The 12524-nt window shown below is 41.3% G+C and overlaps 1 protein-coding gene across 6 annotated transcripts in view; it reads right to left on the reverse strand.

Annotated features, from left to right (window-relative positions):
* Window positions 1-12524, reverse strand: part of DLGAP1 (DLG associated protein 1) — an 881241-nt gene that overhangs the window by 22788 nt on the left and 845929 nt on the right. For all 6 annotated transcript variants that reach the window (XM_044243349.1, XM_044243348.1, XM_044243347.1 and 3 more), the window contains one exon: window positions 2789-3210. In XM_044243349.1, coding sequence (XP_044099284.1) covers window positions 2789-3210 — 422 coding nt within the window. The remainder of the gene's footprint in view (window positions 1-2788; window positions 3211-12524) is intronic.

Below are 12524 nucleotides of genomic sequence, written 5' to 3' on the forward strand. Positions count from 1 at the left end.
CTTTTCCCAGACTCAGTTTCATAAAAATACTTCCTTTATGGAAAACTCACTGTCCCTTGACATACTTGGTTTGGTTCATTTAGTAAGTCTATTTAACATCATTTAACATAGGTGCAGCGTCTAATTATTAGGAAATTATTTTTTTTAAAATATTTATTTATTTATTTTAAAAAAGATTTTATTTATTTATTTGACAGATAGAGATCACAAGTAGGCAGAGAGGTAGGCAGAGAGGCAGGCAGAGAGGAGGAAGCAGGCTCCCTGTGGAGCAGAGAGCCCGATGTGGGGCTCCATCCCAGGACTCTGGGATCATGACATGAGCCGAAGGCAGGGGGCTTTAACCCACTGAGCCACCCAGGCGCCCCTTAAATTTTTATTTTTTTAAAATTTTACTTATTTGTCAGAGAGAGAGAGCACAAGAAGGGAGAGCAGGAGAGAGGAAGGGAAAAGCAGACTCCCCGCTGAGCAGGGAGCTCAATCCCAGGACCCAGAGATCATGATCTGGGCCCAAGGCAGACACTTAACATCTGAGTCACCCAGGTGCTCCATAATTATTAAGAAATTATTAATATTTTTATTAGGGATGATGATATATGATGATTATGTTAAAAAAAAATCCTTAACAGTGGATACATAGTAAAGTGCCATGATGCATGCCTTGGACTTTCTTCAAGATAACGTGGCAAAAATGACAGGAGAGGGAAGATAAGAAAAGGAGACTGGCCAGTTGTGATGGGTGACAGGTACATGGAGGTTCACTGTACTAAACCCTATACTTTTGTGCGTGTTTAAAATTTTTTTTTTTTTTAAAGATTTTATTTTATTTATTTGACAGACAGAGATCACAAGTAGGCAGAGAGGCAGGCAGAGAGAGAAAGAGGAGGAAGCAGGCTCTCCGCCAAGCGGAGAGTCTGACGCAGGGCTCGATCCCAGGACCCTGGGATCATGACCTGAGCCGAAGGCAGAGGCTTTAACCCACTGAGCCACCCAGGCGCCCCGCGTGTTTTAAATTTTTTATGAGAAAAAGTTAAATGATCTAAAAATGGGCCCCTGGGTAGCTTCCTCGTTAAGCATCTGCCTTCGGCTGAGGTCATGATCCCAATGTCCAGGGGTCAAACTCTGAGTTGGGCTCCCTGATCTGCAGGAAGCCTGCTTTCTCCCTCTCCCACTCCCCTGCTTATGTTCTCTCTCTCTTGCTGTGTTTCTCTCTGTCAAATAAATACATAAAATCTTAAAAAAATAATAAAATAAAAATTTAAAAAAATTTTAAAAATGTTAAAAATAGGCCCCAAAAGCCGCATCATGACAATACTCTTCTAGGTGGTTCCCATGCAAAAATGAAGACAGGCTTAAATGCCTACCCCTAAATACCTAAATTTCTTTGATTCAAAAATATCATCTGTTGGAAGATCCACCATTCATTTAATAATAGTTTTTCAGATGGGGTGCCTAGGGGGCTCAGTGGGCTAAGCCTCTGCCTTTGGCTCAGATCATGGTCTGAGGATTCTGGGATCAAGCCCCACATCTGGCTCTCTGCTCAGCAGGGAGACTGCTTCCCCCTATCTCTCTGCCTGCCTCTCTGCCTACTTGTGATCTCTCTCTCAAATAAATAAATAAATAAAATCTTTTTTTTTAAAGGTTTTTCAGAGAAAACAAACACACAGCATTAAAATACACACTGATTACACAAATATACACTGATTACAAACTATATCCCAATTTCAGAATTGTTGAAAATGTGAAAAACATGCCTCAGAACTGAGGTAACCTGGTCATGTTGTTGTCAATGACTTATTTATTTACTCATTTTTAAAGTAAGCTCTATATCCAATCTGGGGCTTGAACTCACAACCCTGAGATCAAGAGTCCCAACCTCCACCAACTAAGCCAGGCAGCCAACAGTCTGCCAGCCAGTCAGCTACCTATTGTTGTCAGCTGTTAATAGGAATTATTGTTGTGTTAAAAAGCAAATATTTTCAATAATGGTGTGCCAGGGGGCGCCTGGGTGGCTCAGTGGGTTAAGCCGCTGCCTTCGGCTCAGGTCATGATCTCAGGGTCCTGGGATCGAGTCCCGCATCTCTGCTCAGCAGGGAGCCTGCTTCCTCCTCTCTCTTCTCTGCCTGCCTCTCCATCTACTTGTGATCTCTCTCTGTCAAATAAATAAATAAAATCTTTAAAAAAAAATAATGGTGTGCCAGGCTTCAGTTATTTATCTTACTTATTCATCATATTTTATCACTTATTTTAACCCCGCCAAGTTGAAATTTGTGTTAATTCATTTAGTGGCTGAAGGTTTGCCTCCCTGAAACCCATGAGAGAAACTGCATGCTAAAAACGGGTTTGTGAATTTTAATAAGCGTGGTCTCTACTGGCCTACGCATTATTGGCCTTGTTCTACTACTTGGACCGGTGCATGGGGCATTTAATTCCCTGGAATCAGCATCCCTTCAGAAACCTCTCCGGAAAGAGGAACCGGTGTACAACGGTGGGGCCATCCTCACGTTGAGCTTGGTCCTCTTCAGAGAAGAAAGGATCTAGAGCGCAGGCACCGGGCTAGAGCTAGCTAATGCTCTGCCCAGTGGTTCTCCTTTCCTTGGGCGGCGCAGGGGGCGGATGGTCTCGCAGCCGGAACAGCTCCGCGGTCCGCACCCCGAGTCGCGGCAGGGGGTGTGGAACCGCAGCTAGACCAGCGAACCTGGCAGGAAAGGAACCACGACGTCTACAGGTGCCGCGTCAGCCCAGCCCGGAAGCGCCGTGTACGCAGGCGTGCACGGCGGCCATTACTTACTGTCTTCCGGCAGGTTGTTTTCCCGCTCTTCTCTCTCCATCTGCTGGCACCACCCTTCCATGCGGTCCCGCTCGGCCTGGAGAAGCTTCAGAAACCAGTGGCCGTCCCGGTGGCACACTGACCTTTGGACAGCCTCCAGGGGATCTTCAGTGATCGAGTCAATCCAGGGATCCGGGGGAGGCAGAATCGAAGGGTCAAAATCCGCATCAAAGTCATCGTCGGCAGCGCAGGCGTGGTAGTGGTTTCCTGAGCCCTGAATGCTGACCGTGGAGGTGCTGGCGTCCCGGGAGAACTGTCTGGCCATTGGGCCGGGGCATGAATTGTCCTCTATAGACTCCAGAGAGTTTTCCAGATTATCGTGGAAGTCCAGGTCGGCCTGTACTGCTGTGGTCACACTGTTGGATCGAGTGAACCTGCGGAAGCTTGGAGGAATAGAGAAAGCAGAGTTAGTTCAAGGCTGTTTCTCGAAGCAAAAGCATTGCTACTTTTCCTGGTGAGTGTGACCATAGGCAGCCTCATCCTCTCAGCCTGGGGAGGTAGGCCCTTGATACAAACTTACCAGTTGCCTTAGCTTTAATATGCAGAACTCAGATCTCTCATCTTTATTCAATGCCATATTAAAGCATATTTAGGCAGATTTTAGAAGCAGAACAATGTGTACAATTATTGAAGCTAATATTACGTCCCATATCCAACCGTCCCATATCCAACCTCCTTCTCAAGTCCGGGGTGACTTGAATTCTGGTAGTCAGGTTGCTGAGGTGGTAAGGAAACCAATTCAATTCTATCTTAGTCAGCATAATTTGCTTAGAAATTGGAGAAACAAAACCAACGCAACCTGGCCCAAGCCATATGTAAGTCCTGCATAATCACATTTTTTTCCAGGGACAGCTCTTACAAAGTAAGGCTTTTTGAAAGCAGACTAAATGTCATGAGGTTCCTCTTTTACTTTTCTTTCTTTCTTTCTTTCTTTTTTTTTAAGATTTTATTTATTTATTTGACACAGAGAGAGATAGATCACAAGCAGGCAGAGAGACTGGCAGAGAGAGAGGGGGAAGCAGGCTCCCCGAAGAGAGCCCGATGCCAGGCTCCATCCCAGGATCCTGAGATCATGACCTGAGCCTAAGGCAGAGCTTAACTCACTGAGCCACCCAGGCGCCCCTCTTTTTTTTTTTTAACCAAAGAATATATTAGGCAATATAAGGTTTGTTCATATCATTGGTGATATTAACAGATTATTTGTCTAAGGGGGTGCTTGCCAGATTACTCTTCTGTAAAGTTACTATTTTCCTCTTTGTAATTAATAAGAATCTTCTGGAGAGGGACTTTCAAACTTTGCAAATATCTAGCTCTTCATTATACTTTCACCATTAATTTTAGCATCCATGGATGATTCTTATCAGCAACCATTATTATTTATTTCTATATCTGTCCAACTTTGTGCATTTACATGTATATTATAAATAATCAGTTCAGTTAACACCTCTGGTATCTCTAATGTCCTTTCTCAATAGGCATGTGGCACAGTTCTCTTCACAGTTGATCCCCTTGAAGTTCCCTCTCTAGGCAAAGCGCCCTGCCATCCCCAGACTAAGGGAGGAACTTACACCATTCTGACACAACAGTTTAGACAGAACTTCATGGATCCCTTGGCAAAATCCTGCTGAGGAGTTCAGGAAATGTGGAATGCCTTATAAATCTGTCTTTGAGGTTCCTCTTGAAATTTTTTTTGCCCCGGTAATAATTCTGATCGAATAGGTCATTGTTATCATTTGTCACAAAGCCTCTAGGGCAAAACAGTTCACAGTTGTAGAGTTCTCTGGTACCATTCTCCTCTGCAGCTTTAATTTCTCTTCCCACAGTTCTTGTACCAAGGTAATAAAAGACAGCTTGTTCACAGATTCAGTTTGAAAATTTTATAAGGATATTCACGTAATCCATGTTTCTTTTTTTTTTTTTAGATTTTATTTATTTATTTCACAGATCACAAGTAGGCAGAGAGGCAGGCAGAGAGAGAGGAGAAAGCAGGCTCTTTGCAGAGCAGAGAGCCCGATGCCGGGCTCGATCCCAGGACCTGAGCCGAAGGCAGAGGCTTTAACCCACTGAACCACCCAGGCGCCCCACGTAATCCATGTTTCTGAACCAGATGGCTCTATACATGTCTGGTTGACCCCTATAATGAAAGTGAGGGTATATGGAAGGTGGGAGGGGTGGGGAAGAACAGAGGAGTGGTGAATTCTTCCTCAGACAAAGGGCAAGGGAAAGGTGTGGGCCTGAAGTAATTTAAAACTCACAAAAAACTTCATTGGCTCCTACAGCAGGGAGGCAACAATGATAGAGAATGTAAGTCCACTTAAGGAGGCATCATGTGCCTGTTACTCTACTCTGTACTTTTTTTAAAAAGGTAACTAACTTCCTGTTCTAATATTTTACTTATTTTTTCCTTGTGAAAAAATATACATGACATAAAATGTACTATTTTAACCATATTTTTAAGCGTATGGTTTGGTGGTGTTAAGTACATTCACAGTATTGTGCAACTACTACCACCACCACCCATCTCCAGAACTTTCTCATCTTTCTCAGTTGAAAGTCTGTACACATTCAACAGTTTGTCCCCTTCCTCCTAGCCTGTGGCAGTTACCACTCTACTTTCTGTCTCTAGGGAATTTGACTTCTCTAGGTCTCTCATAGAGGTGGCATCGTGGTATTTGTCCTTTCTTTCTTTCTTTCTTTTTTTAAAGATTTTATTTATTTATCTGACAGAGATCACAAGTAGGCAGAGAGGCAGGCAGAGAGAGTGAAAGGAAAGCAGGCTGCCTGCTGAGCAGAGAGCCCCATGCAGGACTTGATCCCAGGACCCTGAGATCATGACCTGAGCCAAAGGCAGTGGCTTGACCCACTGAGCCACCCAGGTGCCCCGTATTTGTCCTTTCTTGATCAGCTTATTTCACCTAGTATAATGTCTTTAAGCTTCTTTCATGTTGTAGCGTGTGTCAGAATTTCTTTCCTTTTTAACACTGAATAATACTCCATTTTATGTATATACCACATTTTGTTTATCCATTTGTGTGCAGATGGATACTTGGGTTTCTTCCACCTTTTGGCTATTTTGAATAATGCTTCTTTGCACATGGGTGTACAGGTATCTTGTTGAGACCCTGTATTCCATTCTTTTTTTTTTTTTTTTTTTTTTTAAGTTTTTATTTGAGACAGAGAGAACACAAGCAGGGGTGTGTGGACTGGCAGAGGGAAAAGCAAGCTCCCATTAAGGAGCCTGATGTGGTGCTCCATCTCAGGACCCTGGGATCATGACCTGAGCCAAAGGCAGATGCTTCACTGACTGAGCCACTCAGTCCCCCCCATCTTCCATTCTTTTGGGTGGAAATGCTGAAGAGAAATTACTGTATCATATGGTAATTCTATTTTTAATTTGTTGAGGGTCTACCCTACTGTTTTCCATACCGGCCATACCATTTTACATTCCCATGTGCAATGCACAAATGTTTGAATTTTTCCACATTCTTGCCAACACTTATATTTTTACTTTTTGGTAGTAACCATCCTAATGTGTATGAGGTGGTACGTTTTCTTTACTGGCTCGTCATCATGCTATGTTAAGTTGGTTGATTTGCCAGTTGATTTTCTTTTCTTTCTTTTTTTTTTTTTAAAGATTTTATTTATTTATTTGACCGACAGAGATCACAAGCAGGCAAAGAGGCAGGCAGAGAGAGGAGGAAGCAGGCTCCCTGTTGAGCAGAGGCTGGATCCCAGGACCCTGAGACCATGACCTGAGCCTAAGGCAGAGGCTTTAACCCACTGAGCCACCCAGGTACACCTGCCAATTGATTTTCAATTGTTTTGTATTCAACAGTGCGAGTCTTCCAGGACATTGCTCTAAACAATGTCAGTACAACATTTAATAAGCCAGATTATGTCTTTTTTCTTAATTCTCCTGGGACACTTATTAAAGCCAATTAATACTAATGCTTTAGTCCATGCAAGAGAAAAAGTAACCAGAACAATAGAGATAAGTAGTTATTTGTAAGACTGTAGAAATACTAGAAGTTACAAAAAGGTGAGAGTACAATCATCACAATAAATCCTTTTTTTCCCCTAGAAAATAAATATCAAGAAAAAAGGTGCTGCACTCTTGATCTGTATTAGTTGTTAGGATGATCAAAATAATCAAATATAGTATGATTCTGGTCCCTCATTTCATGAAGATAGACCAGCCAAAAAAACCCTGGCCCATTTTATCGCTTGCTCTTTTCGAGAAATTACTTTTGTTGAGGGTGTTTTACCTGGTCATTTTATAAGCTCTTTAACTCTAGAATGGGCCATACAAAAAAATAAATTAATTAAAAATTAAAAAAAAAAATCACACAGTATGAAAGCCTGAAAGCCATGTTACAAATGTCTTGTACCAGAGCAAAAGAAAGAACAATTTTGCTAATGTGATTCTTCCAATAGCCCCTTACTGCTTGGCTGCAGTAGGCCTTTCCTGTGTCCTTCTCATTCTCTGCCCACCCCCCTCCAAATGTTAAATGTCATCTTCTGAAGCTCAGCTTTCTTTCCAGACACATATGTGTGAATTGGATGACTCTCCCTGCAACAGTTGACATTTTGGCTGTTCTACTAACACAAAATCTCAACTATGAAAACACTAGGCTTCACTCTCCAAGATCATATATTGCCAGGGGCATTACATTTTCCAGACTGAAAGGAGTGCCTTATTTTCAATCGCAGTGGACTTGCCAGAGATAGAGTCTGTTCTACACACAAAACAGAGTGACCTCTCCTGGGCCTCTGTTTTTACCTATGCAAAACTGTACAGCATTCCTGACAGAGGGCTCCTGGCTATGAATCTTGTAAAGTATCCACCTTCTTAAGAAAAATTACTTGGCAGTAGATTAATAGAAGTTTGCAGTTTAGTCACCCAGAAAGAAATAAAAGTTAAGTAAAATTAAAAAGGTTTGGGATTAAAAGCGGTGCCTTTGAACTCAGGCAGCCCTGTCCAGGCTGCACTGTTTCTCTCAATTAAGTTCCTTAAGCAAGTGCTTTCTTCCACCCAGAGCTTTCAAAGAATGTTCTGCTCTACAAAACACTTTATGTCTTTCAAGTGCAAAGTTCCCTCTGAGTGAAGAGTACAATCAAGTTGTTATTGCTGTTTTAAAACTCTGATAGGAACACAAAAGGAATCATTGGATTGCTTTCTGTATTTTTAAAAGAATAGATCAGTTGCTGATAGATGGTATAAACCTATAAGCTGAACCCAGTGGCTTGCCATTTCCAAATCCACAATCCCCAGGGTTGAAGCTTCTTTGGTACTTCATGCCCTGAAGGTACAATGGGTAATAATTACAACTTCTGAAAAGGACAGGCCAATATTCTGGCCTAAGGAGCAGAAAACCATGAAACTAAATACTGGATCAACCAGTATGGGACACCAATACCCTTTCTGTTTTGAACAGCAAGAGGAGAGTCATTTGGTAGCATTCACCTCTGCTGTTGCTTTGTGCTCCTGTTTTGTTTTGTTTTAATTTAAAATTTCATTTTGTGTAGGCTCTGTGCCCAATGTGGGGCTTGAACTCACAGTGAGCCAGCTACGTGCCCCATGTGCCTCTTCTGTGAAACAAGTTTGTATGTGTAATTAGAGGATTTTCTGCCCGCCTCACGCATCCCTCCACGACTTTTCTGTAGAGGGCATTACAAATCAATACAGATGGTTAATCACAGAGGCCCCTCTCTTTCCCCCTGTCTGATGAGGCTGCATTTAAACAAAGTTAAGGCATGAGCAAAAAAACGAAGTCCAGTCAGTATGTTTATAATGCCCATGCTTTGTCTTTGCAAGGCATTCAGCTGTGTGAGACCCAAGGCATAAACTTATCTTGAGGAGATGAACTTTGTAATTCTGTTACTGAACCCTCTAGCCACTGGTTATCTTCTTCATCCCTCTTATTCACATAATAATGGTTGCTTTTCAGGGCTAACAGTGGTTTCAAAGGGAGAAACATTAGTTCTGTGCTGTGCTCTTTTTCTTTGTAGGAGGCTTTAGACATTCTTCAGTAAGCCTGCTGTCAAGGCTGACTAGATGTGGGATCTGAAAATGCTACTCTTCAAAAAGTGCAACCATCTGGGTATTTTATGAAATGGCACCCTTTAACTGATGCAGAAACCCAAGACATTTCATTATATAAAAGATAGATCAAAAGCAAGGTGTGAGGGTGGGTGGAGATTGAGATCCAGAATGAAAACTTTCTAAGAAAGAGATTCTCTTGTTCTTGTCAGATTAGCTTCACAGTTAGAATAATCAATGGAGGAACCTAGGTGGGATGCAGCCTTGGTCCCAAATGCAGGGGAAAGGGGCTCTCCTGCTCCCCATTCCTATGTAGTCTGCACGGTCCTTGCAACAGATTGTAAAACGATCTCCAAACAAGCTTCCACTCATTATTCAAAAGCCATCAGGTTCATCCTTCTTTTACCTTTAAAGGTAGAAGATCTTTAAAGAAAGATCTCTTTAAAGAAGATCTCTTTAAGCAAAGGAAAAAGGAATAAATTTTCTACATAAAGACTCTGTTCTAGGTAATTGTAATGCAATTGCCAATTACAGAAAGGGAAGGAGCAGACATTGATGACAGTGGGCTTGTTCTCCTTGGATCCCTTAGGAGAGGGCCCGACATGTGGCCAGCTTCCTTAGGCCCTCTGGGTAGGTGCTAGTATCCTTGATGGGGTATCACAATGGGAATCTTGGTTAGGAGTCGCAGTAAAACATCTTTGAACCGACAGTGACCCAGCAACCAGAGCATTAGGTCACTCCTTGACTGTTGACCCCAGGTAACTAACAAAAGCCTGAGAGGTCTCACCTATAATTCATTTTTATTGTTTTATTTTGGGGTCAAATGGAGGCCAGAGGCTTGTGAGTTGGAAGATCATTATTCTTTTGCAAACTAAGTTATCTGTAAAAAACGTGAAAGGGAAGAAAGAAAGAAAGAGAGAGGGAGAGAGAGAAGCTGGAGAGACAGAAGTAAGGATGGAAGGAAAGAGGGTGGGAGAGAGATGAAAGTAGAGAGAGGGAGGGGGACAGAGAGAAGAAAAAAGGAAAGGAGGAAGGAAAGGAGGAAAAAATGTATGAGGCATATCAGGAATTATGCCAAGTTTTAGGCTTTTACAGTTTGAAATGCATGAATGCCACACCTTTAAAACTCAGGTGTATTGTAAGGATTATTTGGCTAGGTCATGGTATTGTTAACTTGGCAAAGAAAAGAAGTTATTTGCCAAATGTAATATTGAGGGTGGGTCCTAGGCTATACAGTACTCCCAAGAAAGCTGTAAGGAGTGGGAATTGATCCAAAGCTTCCAAGGTTGGCAAAGGAGGGATGTTTTTGATTGCCAGTGGTCTTTCTAACTCTGTGGTCCCTGAACTGGCTGTCAGAAGTTGTCTCAATTTTGGTTGCTGCTGCTGCTACCGCTTCTTTTTCTCTTTTAAAGATTTTATTTATTTATTTATTTATTTCACAGAGAGAGTTAGTTCACAGAGTGAGTTAGTAGGCAGAGAGGCAGGCAGAGAGAGGGGGGAAGCAGGCTCCCAGCTGAGCAGAGAGCTGGATATGGGGCTGGATCCCAGGACCCTGAGATCATAACCTGAGCAGACGGCAGAGGCTTAACACACTGAGCCACCCAGGTGCCCCTCAATTTTGGCTTCTTGTTTTCACATCTTACTTAGTTGAAAAGGCACAATTCACTACATGCCCAAATGTTTATGTATTTAAGTCATTTATGATCAGAAAAAAGATCTCTTATAGTAGTTGATGTTTATGCTAAAAGAGAAAACAATGCTAGCTTTGCACATGCTTGTCATGCCAAGTTATAAATCCCTGAGCTCTAATGTGTGAAGCAAGGAAAAATTTTAAAACTTAGAATTTTTTGGAAATATAGATAATGTTGGTGAAAAAACGAGAGTCTAATTATCCTTATTCACAGAGGCATTTGTTTCCAGAAATGGGGAGCAACTTTGATAATAGCGTGAAGGGGCCTTCAGCACCTGTGACTCTGGTGTGTGCATTCACAAATGTGCTGAAATGGCAGGTGTCATTCACAACTACATTTTGACACCAGCGTCTTCCCCCTTAGCGTTAAAAGTGTCCCAACACTTTAGCATTAAAGGATCCTAATAGAGTATTTATCAACATTTAGCACACGGGGTAAGAAACCTGTGCACAGCTGGGGTATCTTTGGTCCTCTTGGAAAAAAACCACATCTTTAAAAAAATATATATTGACTCTTTTGATATACAAAGCAGAAAGCCTTCATCATGAGCAGATATGTACGATAAGGAAGGTTAAAAGAAGTCTTTTAGGGACACCTGGGTGGCTCAGTGGTTTAGACCCTCTTCCTTTGGCTCAGGTTATGATCTCAGGGTCCTGGGATCCAGCCCAGGATTGGGCTCTCTGCTCAGCAGGGAGCCTGCTTCTCTGCCTACTTGTGATCTCTCTCTCTCTCTGTCAAATAAATAAATAAATAAATAAATTTTTTAAAAAGTCTTTTAAGAGGAAGAAAAATGACGTTAGATAGAAATATGGATCTACACAAAGAAATGAAGAACACTGGAAATCATAATTTTGTGGATGAATAGGACTTTTTTCCCTTTCATTTAAATCATTTGACTAACTAATTAATTTAAAATTTTATTTTTAAATAATCTTTACACCAAACATGGAGCTCAAACTCAGGACCCTGAGATCAAGAGTCGCATGCTCTTCTGACTGAGCCAGTCAGGTGCCTCTGTTTAAATCATTTTTTTTTTTAAGATTTTATTTATATATTTGACAGACAGACAGAGAGGGAACACAAGCAGGGGGAGGGAGAAGCAAGACTCCCGCAAAGCAGGGAGCCCAACACATGGTTTGATCCCAGGACCCTGGGATCATAACCTGAGCCAAAGGCAGATGGTTAACAACTGAGCCACCCAGGTGCCCCTATTTAAATCATTTTAAAGATAATTGACTTTTAAAGCAAAAATACTAACACTATTATGGATCTTTAATATGCATAGAAATAAAATGTTTGATAACAGTAGCCAATTCTTGGTAGTAGAGGGATGGAAACAGTAAGTTTTTTACATATGAAATGATCTAATTTCAATGTAGGTATAATATAATTAAAGATATACATTATAATCCCTGTTGCAACCATTAAAAATACAATGAAGAGTTACAGCTAATGAGACAATAAAGGGACTAAAATAGAATCATAAAAAGATAATCCAAAGGAAGCTAGAAAAAATAAAAAATAGGACAAAGAGGAAATACAAATAACAAACAAATACAAACTGGCAGCTTAAACCCAAACACATCAACAATTACATTAAATGTAAGTGGTCTAATTATCCCAATTAAAAGGAAGAGGTTGTATGATTGGGTTAAAAAGCAAGACCAACAATATGCTACCCATAAAAAGATATTTTAAATATAAAGACATAAATAATTTAAAAGTGAAAGAATGAAAAAGGCTACCTCGTGTTTACACTAATGAAAAGAAAGTTCAGGGGCACCTGGCTAGCTGAGTTGGTGGAGTATGTGATGCTTGATCTTGGAGTCATGAGGCCAAGCCCCCACGTTGGGCATAGAGCTTACTTAAAAAAAAAAAAGAAAGAAAAAAAAGAAAGCTTAATTGGCTCTCTTAATATCATACAAGGTAGATTTCATAACAAAAAATCTTAGGGAGAAATAGGGAT

The sequence above is a fragment of the Neovison vison genome, chromosome 3, assembly GCF_020171115.1.
Source record: "Neovison vison isolate M4711 chromosome 3, ASM_NN_V1, whole genome shotgun sequence".
Taxonomy (NCBI): domain Eukaryota; kingdom Metazoa; phylum Chordata; class Mammalia; order Carnivora; family Mustelidae; genus Neogale; species Neogale vison.